The sequence below is a fragment of the Lycorma delicatula genome, chromosome 4 (genome assembly GCF_047948215.1).
Source record: "Lycorma delicatula isolate Av1 chromosome 4, ASM4794821v1, whole genome shotgun sequence".
NCBI classification, from domain to species: Eukaryota; Metazoa; Arthropoda; class Insecta; order Hemiptera; family Fulgoridae; genus Lycorma; species Lycorma delicatula.
The window spans coordinates 66,987,554-67,002,114 of record NC_134458.1 but is presented as its reverse complement, the minus strand read 5'-3'; the positions used below and the strand labels follow the sequence as shown (position 1 = coordinate 67,002,114).

General features: G+C 28.8%; 1 protein-coding gene across 1 annotated transcript in view; it reads right to left on the bottom strand.

The window, feature by feature from the left end:
- LOC142322634 (uncharacterized) overlaps positions 1-14,561 on the bottom strand; it is a 55,533-nt gene that overhangs the window by 35,086 nt on the left and 5,886 nt on the right. Inside the window, exons 3-7 of the mRNA XM_075361712.1 lie at positions 13,829-13,884; positions 10,327-10,452; positions 9,078-9,455; positions 7,083-8,948; positions 3,523-3,607 (exon numbers count right to left, since the gene is read on the bottom strand). Of these exons, the coding sequence (XP_075217827.1) occupies positions 3,523-3,607; positions 7,083-8,948; positions 9,078-9,455; positions 10,327-10,452; positions 13,829-13,884 (2,511 nt within the window). The remainder of the gene's footprint in view (positions 1-3,522; positions 3,608-7,082; positions 8,949-9,077; positions 9,456-10,326; positions 10,453-13,828; positions 13,885-14,561) is intronic.

Below are 14,561 nucleotides of genomic sequence, written 5' to 3'. Positions count from 1 at the left end.
AAAACTCTCCTAACAGTGGTTTGGTAAAGATGACGGTTGGTGTTCACATGTGGAAGGTACTGACTTACCCGTAAAAGCAGGCCAAGATTCCTTCATGCCTTAGATATTATGTTGTGTAAAGAAAAGTTTAGAAATGAAGGTAACACTTAAGTCACAATCTGTTTTAACTTCTTGGTTAGTTATTCTATATTGGTATTTATTAGTAGCATCTTTCTAATATTGGTTACAAAAGTTCTTTTAACAAGATTCAAGGGCTTAACACAAAACTTTTTACTAATTTATTATGCTTGACATTAGGATAATGCCAACTGTTAAAGAATAAAATCTAAAACTAAGTAACCTAATTTAAAAACTTAATGTGCTGTCAGTTAGTGTATCTCTTTAAAAATAAATAACCCTAGAAATATTATTAATAATAATAATGTCAATTATAAAAAAATAAATAAGCTAGAATTCATCATTTTACATTATATATAAAATAAAAGACTATCACCAAATTTGTAAAAACATACTAGCCTATGTGAAAAAAATAATAACAAACATACTCAAAAAAAAAAAATTAATTATAAATAATTAACAACAAATAGGCTTAAAAATGTGTCAACCATCCAACTCATTAATGAGATGGTGCAATACAAAAGATCACTTTTTTTACTTATAACCTCTGACACTCATGAAGGAGTAAGCCTTAAAACAGAGTACATTTTTTTTCATATTGGTAAAGTGGTTCATCAGATTACCTTCTCTTTTTCTATTTAGCCTCCAGAACCACCGTAATGTATTACTTCAGAGGATGAATGAGGATGATATGTATGAATGTAAATGAAGTGTAGTCTTGTACAGTCTCAGGTTGACCAAACCTGAAGTGTGTGGTTAATTGAAACCCAACCACCAAAGAACACCAGTATCCACAATCTAGTATTCAAATCCATATAAAAGTAACTGCCTTTACTAGGATTTAAACCTTAGAACTCTCAACTTTGAAATCAGCTGATTTGCAATGATGAATTCACCACTAGACCAACCCGATGGGTCTCAGATTATCTTAGACCAGCATTGCTCAACCTGGGTTTCGCAAAATTATCCTACAACTTTACACCTAATCAATAATGAAATCATTTTCTTTACACATGTAAAGAAAATAAATTAATTATATCGTTGCATTTGTTTTTAATTTAAGAGTTTCTCCACCTATGTTAGAAACACACAAAAGAAATTTGTTTTCAAGTGATAAAAGACAATTTCTACTTTTAGTTTTTAGCACAACCATAGATAAAAATCTTTTTCATAGTGGTAAGACGTGGAGAAAGGGATTAATATTTTCAATGCTTCTGTGACTAAGTTTCCATATTCATTTCGTCAAGCAAGCCAAAAAGTATCTAAATCTTCAAATGTAAATTATAGTTGGACATTTTATCAGCAGACATTTTAATGAGCTGACCATGAATCTCAACTAGTAGCTTAGAAGCTGCAACAATGTTTTTACTAAATGGATTCAGTACCCATCTCTTTGAGAAACCATTTTTAACTTCCAGGAAATACTCCATGAATTGAACTTTTAACTCACGCAAATTCATCATTATGCTATCCAAACTGTGGTGAATAATAGTGTCTTCTTCATCCAAATTTTTCTCAATATAGTCAGAAGTGAATGGAGAAATATCACAATTTTTGCTTTGAAGGTGAATAATCCAGATATCAAGCTTCTTAATGAAAGCACGAAATTGGTCTTTCATTAAAAAAAAATGTTGTTATCACGTCCTTGTAAATTCATATTAAAGTTATTTAAATCCTAAAATACATCAGCTATGTTAGCCAACAGCCACATATACTCATTATTCTGTATAAACATTGAGAAACATTGTTTGTACAGTATATACAAAAAAAAAAATTATTAATTCATTTCATAATTCCAGTAACCAGATTAACACTTTTCCCCCATGACAACCATCTGACTTCTCTATGGAAAAAAAGATTTTTTCTTTTCTCCCATTTCATCGCATAGTTTAGCAAACAGACTATTCTGTAATGGTAGACTTTTAATAAAATTAACAATTTGTACAGCTTTGCAAAGAATTTGAGATTTTCCAGCATATTTTTTTGTAATAAGAGCATTTCTGTGAAGGAAGCAGTGCATCCATTATGCCCTTGATGTAAGACGATCATTTAATTTTTTTACAAATCCTTCCCCAAAGTCAATTCCGTTATCACCTTAGCACAATCACTACACATTGCAACACATTTTGTCCCGTCTATGTGATAGTTTTTAGTAGTTTCATAAAAAAACATCAAAAGAACATTGAACTATTGCATGACCAGGTATTGATTTGCAAAACAACATATTTTCTTTGACTGATCTGTCCGTATCGCATTTTTATCTCACAAAATATATAAACTGAGAAATTTTTACTACATCTGTTGATTCATCAAACTGAATACTAAAAAATTCACTTGAACTCAATTGCTGAATTATCTGACTGCAAACATTGGCAGCCATGTCATCGATTCACCTTGATATTGTTGTTAGAAAGTAAAATAAAAAAAAAAAATTTTTTGCTTCTTCTACGCCTATTAAAACACTTACCACATCAATTGCAGCAGACAATATGAGGTTTTTCTGCTACTGCATGGGATTTAGACATCTTAGCTAATCTTAATGCTACAAGATTAATAAGATGCTTCAAGTGTACTTTTATCAATATGGTTTGATTTACAAATAGAAGAGTGTTAATTTCTCAAAGTATGTAATTTTCTTAAGAAAAATTTCAAGGGTGTGCTTTAATGATCCAGAATTTTAGTTTCCAAGTGTTGAATTAATTTTTATGGCTTCATGCTTTCATCAAAGAGGACTTGAAAGCAAACAAAACACTATAGATTTCATCCGATGAGATAAAACTATAATTTAAATAACTGCCATTGTACAATCTTGTCTTTTTAGCAATCGATTCACTGGATATGGATGGCTCACTCAGTTTTCACAAATTTATACATTTTGCATAAGAATCAAATTGAGAAAAAAACACCATTTTACTGCACACTAAAAACCAAAAACATTAATTATTATAATTTTCAATAAATTACACTTAGATACTCAAATAAAGCCACCAGACTCACACTTCACAATCAAAACTGAACTGACATTCTGCAATTCCTTCCACCTCTTTTATACTACTCAGAGCATGATGTGCTCAAACGTATCATATGCATTTTCAAACATGACACTTTCACAGCGAATATTATGCATGCAGACCAAATTACAAGGAACACGTACACATCAAGTTTGAACCTGTAAATTGCTCTTGCACCTACACTTCCGATGTGCTTGTTCATACGTGTCAATATCAACACAGCTAAATAGTTTTAACTATGTTTCATTGGGTTACAGTTGGGGGATCGTGAAATATTCATCATATTTTTTTTTCTTTTTGGGGGTCACAGAGCTAAAAAGGTTGAGAATCACTGCCCTAGACAAACACACACTCTGCTTTGTTATACAAGAATATAGATATATATATAGATTACCAGTTGATTCAGTCTGTTTAATGCTAGATTTTTCTTCTCTAGTCTTCTTTTCCTCACTGTGTCTAAAGACTGCAGTTTCAGATTTCTAGAAATTAAAAAAAAATGGATTTATTTTTTGAATGTACAAATCCTGCAGTTGCTACTAACATATTGCAATACAACTGAAGATGTATATCGGTCATAAAATAAAATAACAGAATTCTAAATGAACAATTACTAACAATAAATAATAAATATATAGTGAAGTAATAATCAGTAATAAATTAACAATAACTAGCATAAATTATTATTTATTGCAGCGTAGCAAATAAAATAGCACTTAATCTAACTGGTAGGTTATTATCTTAATTCATAATGTCATAAGTATTTCAAAAATTAGTCTGGTACTACTGTAAAACATGGATAACTACTAGTAGTCATTAAGTAAATCATATGAAGGATGTAGTTATTTAAAACACAGATTACTGATTAATATATACCAATTAATTTACAATATGTATGAGTATACCAATTAAGATTTCATATGAGAATGGAGAGTATCATATTTAGCTAATTCATAATCATCTTATCTCTTCAATTCAGAAAATGATAAAATAATCATAGAGACCCAAGGTTTTTTATTATAAAGATTCATTATATAAGATGACAATGACTGTCATAAAAAAATTCAGTATCATTAGTAAATACACTATTACAACTCTTTTCTGAGAATTTAAAGTTGAAAAAATTGAGATTCTACATCATGTTAATAAAATTGCAAATATAAACTAATGGCAATGTTTCATGGAACACCAGTTAACTAGTCTAATTGAAGACTAGTTGGAGTAAGGTTTTTCTAAACATTAGAGCTCAGTTTGTGAAATCACTTCACAAGAACAATAATCAAGGTAATTAGCTGCTAAAAAATTATGTGACAAGTCATGTTGCTTAGATCAGAAATAATGGTTGAATAAAAATATGTATTTGTGTTATATATGCATAATTACATCATCATCATCTTTTAAAGTGACCTGGTGGTTGATTATTTAATATTTTTGTTTATATCTATGAATGTAATATTTTTCAAATATATTCATTTTTTTATCATTATTTAATACTTCCAAAATCTTTAAATTATTTTTCCAAACAGTAATACTATGTTTGTATTCTAACAATGGTCAGCTACATTAGATATACCTCTTTTTTTGTTTCTGTATGCTGTGTAATGTTTTGTAAATCTTTCTTTAAATAATATATTGGTTTTATCAGTATAAATATTAGAACATTTGTTGCTTTTAATTTTATATATTTTTTTTTAATTCCTCCAAATTATTTTTTAAATATTTTATAGTGTAATTATTTGCTTTATATGCGTTTTTATATTTATTTTTTTCATATACCTCAATAATTGTTTCTATTATTTTATTTGTGTAATTGTATTTTAGGTATAAACTGTTATTAATCTTGTGTTATTTTTTGGCTATTGTATTTTAGTATAATTATCTTAATGTTTTTTATTTTGCTTTTTATAATTTTTACTTTCCCATCCAGCACTATAGCTTTAGAAGTATTGTAATCTAAAGTAGGGAAAGTATTATAAAAAATCCAATTTGAGCATATGCGATTTTCACCGGATTTTGATTGGTTTGACACCTAAGGAACCCAAAAATCCAGATACAAATATTCCAAATGTTTGTATGTACATGTATGAGTCTGATTGATGTCACTCCTTCTATTTCCTGAACTACTGGACCAATTTTGACCAAATTTGGTCAGATTACTTCTATATATGGGGCACTGATGTCATTAAATTGTCAACTTAAAAGGTCAAGGGGGTGAAGCTGTACATCAAGGTCATCCTCATTATCTTGAGATTTCACCAATTTTTTATAAGATTCCATCTTATTTTTCTTTAACACATTTGTTAACAATTAAAAAATAATATTTTCAAAAAAATGTTTTGCAAAATTTTGCACCCCCACCTCAAAAAATGCTCTAAATAAACTAGTGGCTAAGTGAGTGTACTGCATCAATAGTACCCCCTCTCACCATAAGGAGTGCTATTGTAGCACTGACATACAGCAGTTACATTATATTTAAATAAAATGATAAATATTTTAAATTAAGTTGTGTGTGTAAGCAGTGCATGAGAAAAAAGCTGCATGATGAGAAAGTCCTACAACTGTATGTCAGCTTTTTTTCTTCATCATCAAAATTGTCAATTTCATCATCAAGCCATTAATTATTGCTACTTGTTTTATATCATATATTTATTTTTTGAGTTTATTTTATTTATTTTGTGTAATGAATAGCTCTAAACATAATGTTAAAATTAATGTTAGAATTTAAATGTATTGTAATATTATTTGTTGTGGGTTTTCTATAAACTTATGGTGTATTATATTATGTTTATTTCAATTTCAGTACTTAAAAAATTGTGTTTTTTATGCAAAAGTTCTTTCATGAAAAATTAGGGTAATGTCTTATCTCAATATTCTGCACTAGTTGTTTACTTGATATAATTCAAATATGTTTAGTTTATATGCATATATTTTACATTAATTTATAATATCCTTGAATGTAGTTTCAATATACAACATATCTTCAGTCAGATGGAAATGTTTTAAGTGATTATATTTATCTCTGTATCATTGAATTTTTGCAGTATGACAAAAGTGATGATGATGATGGTGATGGTTATGGTTATGGTGGTGGTGATGGTGATGGTGGTGATGATGATGATGATGATGATGGTGATGGTGGTGGTGATGATGATGATGATGATAATAATAATAGTGCTTTGTAAGTTACAGGAACTAAGAAAAACAAGAAATCATTAGTTCTTGGACAAGAAAATTCATAAAATACATATTGTTTAGTAATATTTATCAGAAAACTTTATCTAGTAGGCTATAATAAAAAATAAACAAAAATATTTAATTCTTGTGATGTGCCAAAAAGTAAAAGCAATAGACTTAATAACTAAATTTTTTTCATGATAAGTGGAACAATGGATAAGCAAGTGAAATTAAAATACATAAAATTATGATGTTTCACCAGGAAACACAAATCACATTATAATCTTCGCCAAATGACTATTTTTCAAAGAAGAGCTTCTGAATATTGTGTAGTAATGCAAATAATAAATCCATTTAAAAATAATATGCAGTAGTATAACAATACACTCTACTTAAGAAATTGTAATACTTTTGAATTATTCTTCCTCTTTGGTCAAATCAAATTGTATACTTAAAGTGTAATTCATAATCAGAAAACTGACAAAAAAATTTTTAAATGAATTTAAAAACTGTATTACTAAATTTAAAAAATAGCATGTTACATTTTCAAGAAAGGATATTTTTGTAACTATTCTTATAAAGAAAGATCAATAATTAAATATACTTTACTATTTTTGAATAATAGTCAATTTTAGCACAATGATTATTTATGAACAGAATAAAAATCCACATCGTGTGGGTGTGAAACATCAAGTAGGGTTGACTGCAGAAAACTTAATTTTCTGGAGAATCAACATAGTTCATAGATGGTTTAACATGCTAATTACTGCAATAGTAACATACCACAACATCCGTTTCTGTAGAAGAACACTGTTTCATGTAGCCTCTTCTGATTACTGGGAGGAATTCACCTTCCTCTGGTTCAGCAGCAGAAGATTTTTTTGTTTGATATTCCTTCAAAGGCTGAGTTATGTCTTCTTCAACAAGACGTGACTCATTACGTTTTTCTACATGACTTATAAGTAGTTCCTTGGTAACTCTTTCTTCAGGGGCTTGGAGATAATCAGATTGATCTGTCTCAGAAACATAAGACTGTAAATATTTTCCTTCTTCATTAGCTGAAAATTGTGTACCACAAGCTTCATCACCAACAGCATGTTTACTTTTATCCTTCACTGTACTAACAGATGAGTGTTCAGTTTCCTCTTTCTCAGTTTCAGAAGACTTTTCAGTATGGATCTCTTCTCGCACCTCAGTTGGGGTTGTGAATTGATCAATTTGTTTATCATCCATAGAAATCAGCTTAGGTTTTTCATCTCCCAATTTACATGACTCTTCAACATGTTCTTCACTAACATGAATGTCCTTGGTTGCTTCTTTTTCATGAGCAGATAACTGTTTACTTATTTTTTTGTGAGTGCTAGAAACTTGTTGTGCGCCATATACTTCAGAACCTGTTTGCTGGCTAGGTTTTTGCTTTTCTTTTATAGTTAATTTTTCAGAACACTCTTTCTTAGAAGGATGTAGCTGTTTAGTTTCAATTTTTTCATCAGACAGCTTTTGAGGTTTTTCTGACAGAGGGGATTGTTCTGTTGTATCCTCTTTGATAACAGAAAACTGTTTAGTACCACTTTGTTCAGCAGTAGATTTTTTCATTTCTGCTTGCTGTTGTTTTCTTGACTTTCTATTTTTGCCTATTTTAACTACATGGATATGCCCACTTTTATCTTCAACAGGGGCAGATTGAGCTACTGAAGTATCTTGTTCCTTTATTTCCTGTAGGGTTAATGATTCTTTTTCTTTTTGCTCAGTTTTTTCAGTAACTATGGACTGCAATTTCTCTTTCCCTATTGTGGATTGCTCTTTTTCAGATACTTTCTTAACTTCAAATGAGCGTTTGAATTCAGTTTTTGGAGACAGTAAATCTTTTGAGGTATTATGTCCAGAAGTAGTTGCATGACAAATATTGCCTTCCACAATAACTTCCAATTGTTTGCATTCATCTTTTGCAAGTGGAGATATAAGTCTGGTATCACCTCCACCAAGTTTATTTTTATTTGCTATCACTTGCAATCCTTCCTCACTAATTATTTTGTCAATTTTAGTGACTGATAATTCTTCAGTTTTTCTTTCATCGGTAATAGAGTCATCACCAAAAACAAAATGTTTACTTTTATCCTCCACTATACTACTAGATGAGTGTTCAATTTCCACATCATCAGTTTTATTAGATATTTCAGTATCGATTTCCTTTTGTATCTCAGATTGGGCTGTGAATTGATCAGTTTGCTTTTCGTCAACAGAAATCAACTTAGGATTTTTTTCTTCCCATTTACATGAATCTTTAACATGTTCTTCACTAACATGAATCTCTTTAGTTGCATCTTCTTTATCAGCAGATGACTGTTTACTCAATTTTTTCTGAGTCCCAGAAACTTGTTGTGCACCACTTATTTCAGAACCAATATGCTGACTAGATTTTTCAGAATACTCTTTCTTAGGAGGATATGGCAGTTTTATTTCAACTTTTTTATCAGAAGACTTTTTAGGTTTCTCTGACAGAATGGATTCCTCTCTTTTATCTGCTTGGCTAACAGAAAATTGTTTAGTACTGCTTTGTTCAAGAGCATATTTTCTCTTTTCTCTCCGCTGTTGCCTTCTTGTCTTTTTATTCGCTTCTGCAGTTACAGGTTTATTTACACTTTTACCCTTAACAGAGATAGATTGTACTTCTTCTACACTATATTCCTCCTTTGTGATTTTTATTATTTGGGGAATTAATTCTTTTTTCTCATATTTTTCAGTCAGTAAAGTTTTTTCACTTGGACTTCCTGTTACAGATATCCTTTTTAGTTGTTCTTGCTTAGAACTTTGGAATTGTTTTGGTTTATTTTTTTCAGAAGTAGGATTAGAAAATTGTTCAGATCTGTTCATTTCAATAGTAGAAAACTGTTCCTTGAAATCTTCTCCTTCACATACTTGTGACTGTTCACTTCCCCTTTCTTCTGCATTAGAAGATTCTTCTGCTTTCTCTTTTTTTGATGATGATGACTGTTTGCTATCTTTACTAGATACATTGTGACCTTTAGTTTTGTTTTCTTCAGAGAGCTCTGATGTAGCAACCTCAACAGTGTAAATACATGTGTTACTAACATTGTCAAAATCTGTCACTATAACTTCAGTTTTACTTTCCTCTGGTTGTTTGTTTTGTGGAACCTGAAAAATTAATTGTAATAAATTATATTCAACTGAGAGAAGAAATTAAAAAAGATAAAATTTAATTTACATGTTTAACCTAGGAATTTTAAATCAGCATAGAGATAGATTTGATCAGTCAAGAATCATATTCTTGAAATAAAAATCATTCAAGAATATTCATATTCTTGAATAAAAAATCACATAACAATTGAACCCAAAGGATCCAAAGATACAGATTTCATTTCACATCACTGCAGAAGACATATTCTACCTGTTTTCAAGATAATTGCTAGTATACAATACGAGCCCATTTCACAGAAAAAGGACAAATCTGAAATAGTTAAATCTATCTGTAAATAAACATGGTCCAATAGACAACACACTTAAAGCAACTTCACTTATCTGATGATAAATAAAACTGTTAAAATTAGATGGCTCAAGAAACTAAATAATCACGTAAAGAGAATCACAGAGAGACAGGTAAAGAGAATCACAACAGGCAATTTGAAAGTGAATTCAGTTATTCATAAATTTATTGCAATCTATGCAACTTTCTATATTTGCTACTATTTCATTGCAACCTTCAGTGTCATCATTTCAAGTGTCACTGAAGTCTTCGAGAAGGACATAATCAGTTTTTCAGTTCAACAACCAATTTCTACAACAAATTAATTAATTCTTAATTAAATCTGTTCATGAAACAAAAACAATATTCAAGTACTGTTCTGTTAATTCTTCAGTATTTTCAAAAAATTAAACTAAGCATCTTTAGTATTTTACAGAGGATCAACATTAATAATTTTAAACATCAGCTTAGTATTAGTTAACATTAAATTATAAGATAATCTAATAATAAGTTAGCATATTAATCACATTCCATTTTACTTACAAATGTATCTGACATTACTGAGTCACTATTTCTAGACTGATAAATGTCATCTAAGTTATAATCATTGCTGGAACTCTTTACACTTTGGTTGCAACTTTCCTCTTCATCCTCTATATTGTGATATAACTAAAAATGGAAGACATTAAAAGAAAAGATTAGTAAAAAATAAATCAATAACACAACTTTTATAACAGTAAAGATATTTTTAATAAGAGGATACAATACACAGTACTTTTACTATAACTATGTGCGTGTGTGTTAGTAAAATGATGAACACACCCGATAAATTAAAATATGAACTTATGTCCTTTTTACAAATATAAATAAGAATGATAATTTTTAGAATTCTTGTCTCCATTTTCAGTTCCTCACTGATAAATATTTGTGTCATATCAGTGTAAAGTTATGCTCATACAAATTATTTAAAAAATCATTTAACTTCATTGTAGCATTAAAATATTCTGTATTTATTCACACCCAGTACACAAATAACAGATATATCACTGAATACAGAAGCAGATAAGAATAGATATGGTATTTTAATACACTTTTTTTGATTTATTCATGTTACAATATATTTTTTTACTGTTGAATAACACAGCTTTGTTAATGAGAGTGAATGGAGACAAGGGATCTGAAAATGCATCATTCCTACATACATATAAAAAGGAGGTAAGTTGCATATTTTTAAATTATTGGTTTTTATATTCATCATTTTAGCACAGAATATGAAAGCAGGTGGGGTAAATATAGTAAAGTGAAATAAACACAAATATGTCCATCCAGTTACATTTATGCTTATCTGATTAATAAGGTAGCTTAGCAGAGAAAAAAGATACTCTTTCTACTAGGCCGAGTGATTAAGTTCTTGAGATCATACAATTTGTGTACATTCTTAATTCACTTGATCTTAATTGTAAAATTCACTAAAGATCATATATTCAAAGCGTAAAGTTTTTGTGAAATATTTTGAAGTAATTCTAACATACCCCACAAGCAGCACAATCATACTACATTTTAAAGTATTTGAATCTGTTATTCTCTCATACAATACTTTTTTTCATTAAAATTATACAATCAAAAAAATATTAAAAAAATGAAAAATAAAAAATACAATATTTACATAACACATTTTTATTAGGACATAAAATATGTAGATAAGTAGTTTCTTGATATAAGAGCTTTATTTTGCTTGAACTGAACAATAAATACAATAACCTGATGGTTCCACAACACCTAGAACATCTTGGGGAGTAGCAAACCTTGAAACTGAAGGTTGGGTTAAATGCTGACAATCAAAGTCATGTGCAATATGTATTTTTCAATAGATTACTGAAATTAAATAATGAGTGCAGCTGCACAACATCCTGTTAACAATTATTAATGAAAATGGCCACAGCAATAGATACTTGAAATTTATAAAAGAATAATAATTAGCACAATAACTGAGATTAACTTGATAAGAATGTAATTTTATTATAATTTTATATTTTTACTAAATCTGTTGTTAATACAGTTGCCATAATTACATTACATGAGAGAGAGCACTAAATTAATCAAAGAAAGAGATCAAAGTTTATATAAAAAAATTATTCAGATAAATAAAAACTTTTTTATGATAATATGAAATATTTTACCCCAATAATTAGTACTAAAGTATTTTTTATGTTGTTGATTAATTTAATTCAGGTTTTAGATTGAGTTCAGGCTTTTAATCACAGTAATTTGTCTAAAGATGTACCACTCCATTAATTGTGATCCAATTTTATTTTCATGCAAACACAAGACACACTGTAAAGAACATGGTAACATCAAGCTAGTAGATATGCAGTAGATTTATGCTGACAGTCAAATTTATGAGAAGTCAATTAGAACAGCCCTTCCCTGAACATTAAAAACATCAGTGGCTTAATCTCAAGAGAAAATTACTGTTTTCACTAGCATGAAAACAATATGAATATAACAATAATAGATAATTTTAAAAGTGTTATAACTGAAAATGCCTGCTAGACTCTTTAGGAGAAAAAAACAATCTCTGATCAGCTTAAAAATATGCTAAAAATGTAGAATTCAAATGAGTGAAAGATCAGTTTCTACATTAAAAATTTTAAATCAGGAGAGCTTTTATTGACTGACTGAAGACTCCATCATCCTAGAAACATAGTATCAATTTTAAACTTATTTACCTTGAGATCTGAAAACTAATAGATTATTTTGTATTTTAAAATTTATTAGATAATCAGTAGAATTATTATTAGAGTTATTATTATTGTTGTCATCGATGACGACCACTAAGTAAACAAATATGTTGAGGTAAAAAGAACTATTTGTCAGTAAGCTAATATCATTTAGCATCTCTTTCAATTTTCCTGCAGCAAAAGTATAATTTTTTATGATACTTTATCAGGTAGCAATTTGAAGTAATGGGCAATGAATCTAATAAGTTTTGTGGTAACCTAATAAAAACTTTATTAAAGTCATAAGGTGTTATAATTGGAGAACATTTGCTATTTTCTATTACTCTCCTTCTAGTAATTATACTCCATATAGCTTTTAAATGGTTACCAGAATTTCCTATCAAATTACTAAGGTATTTATTTTTAGATAATTTTTTATCATATATATATATTTACATCAAAATTTAATGTGTATTTTTATATTAACTAGTTTTTCAAAAGATATAAAGATCATAATAAATTAAGGTGCTCACATATCTCCCTTAATTTGGAAATTTAACATCTGTTCACAGTATCTATTAAATTTCATTGGTGTAACAGTTAACAAATAATATTGTAGAACTAATTTAACTCTTCCAAATAGGTTAGATCAGAGACTGACTTTCCCATTGTGCACTCAATTTATAACGTATTTGAATAATTTTACTAGTTTATATGTAAAAAAGCTGATTAGATTACTCAGTAGTGGTGGTTTAACTTTATTTTAATTGCTGCTGAGACTGTACTCATCAGCAGTGATGACTGACTGGGCTTTAGTGTAGTTGGTTTTCAATGAAAATTGCTATTTATCAGTTAAGTACTGAATTATAAACTTATTTTTTTAAGAAAAAACAAAGAAAAGGTGACATTATGATAATGCATTTGATGATAATTGTGACTGAGGAAGTGTTAATAGTATTATATTATATTGCTAATTAATTAATTACTACAATAATTAAACATAATAATGCCCTTCACTTTTTGAGGGGTATTATAGAATGTTATAAAGATTAATAGACCCTTGAGTGGGTCTAGTTTGGTCATTACTTAACACTCTTATTTATGAACTGCAATACTTATATATGCCACTGAAGTACTGGCAAGCTTTATGTGTGCATCTAATATTACCAATTGCAGGAGGCAAGCATTGTCACCATAAGAAAATACATTCTGTATAAATGTGATATGCATGAATGTGTATTTATAAAAAAATACAAAGGTTTGTATACAAAAATAAAATATTTAATAAGTGTGACAACTTTATAAAAAGATTTCTGCACTATTACCTCCCCTGCTGAAACTAAAATATCATTATCTTCTTTTGGAACAATCACTTCTTCACCTGAAAATACCAAGGAAAACTATTTTCAGTAAAATAATCTTTAAACTTATCAATGAATTAATAAATATGAGTTCAGGGCCAGAAAGCAAGTAACTAATTACAACCTTATGGTCCACATCACCTACAGTGTCTCAAAATGCATTATACTCAAAAGTAGAAGAATGGTAAGGATAAAATGCCAACTGACATAGGCTCATTTGATCAAATGGGTATTTAGTTTAGAAACAGTAATTTACCCCAAAAAACTGAATTTATGCTTTTAAAAGATGCCCAATTTCCTCACTGGACAATTTAAAAAAATGTAATATTTAACATTTTTATTTTATAGATACTGTCATAAAATTATTTTACTCCCAGTGAAGTGGCCAAATGTGTTCTCATAACAATAACTTCCTACCTTACATTCAGCCTGCCATTAAAGTTATAATAAATTAAAAATCCAAAGATATTAGTTTGATAATAAAATATCATCATTCAATGCATAATGGCTTGGATTATTATGACTATTTTTAGTGTTTGTATACATATGACACTATGCACAATAATTAAATATAACATGAAAGAGTGCTATAAAAAATTCAGTAAATCTTGTCAATATATTGATATACAACTGTTCTTTTAAATATTCTAAACTGATATCGATAGCATTTAATGAAAAACAAAGCAAACCAATATCG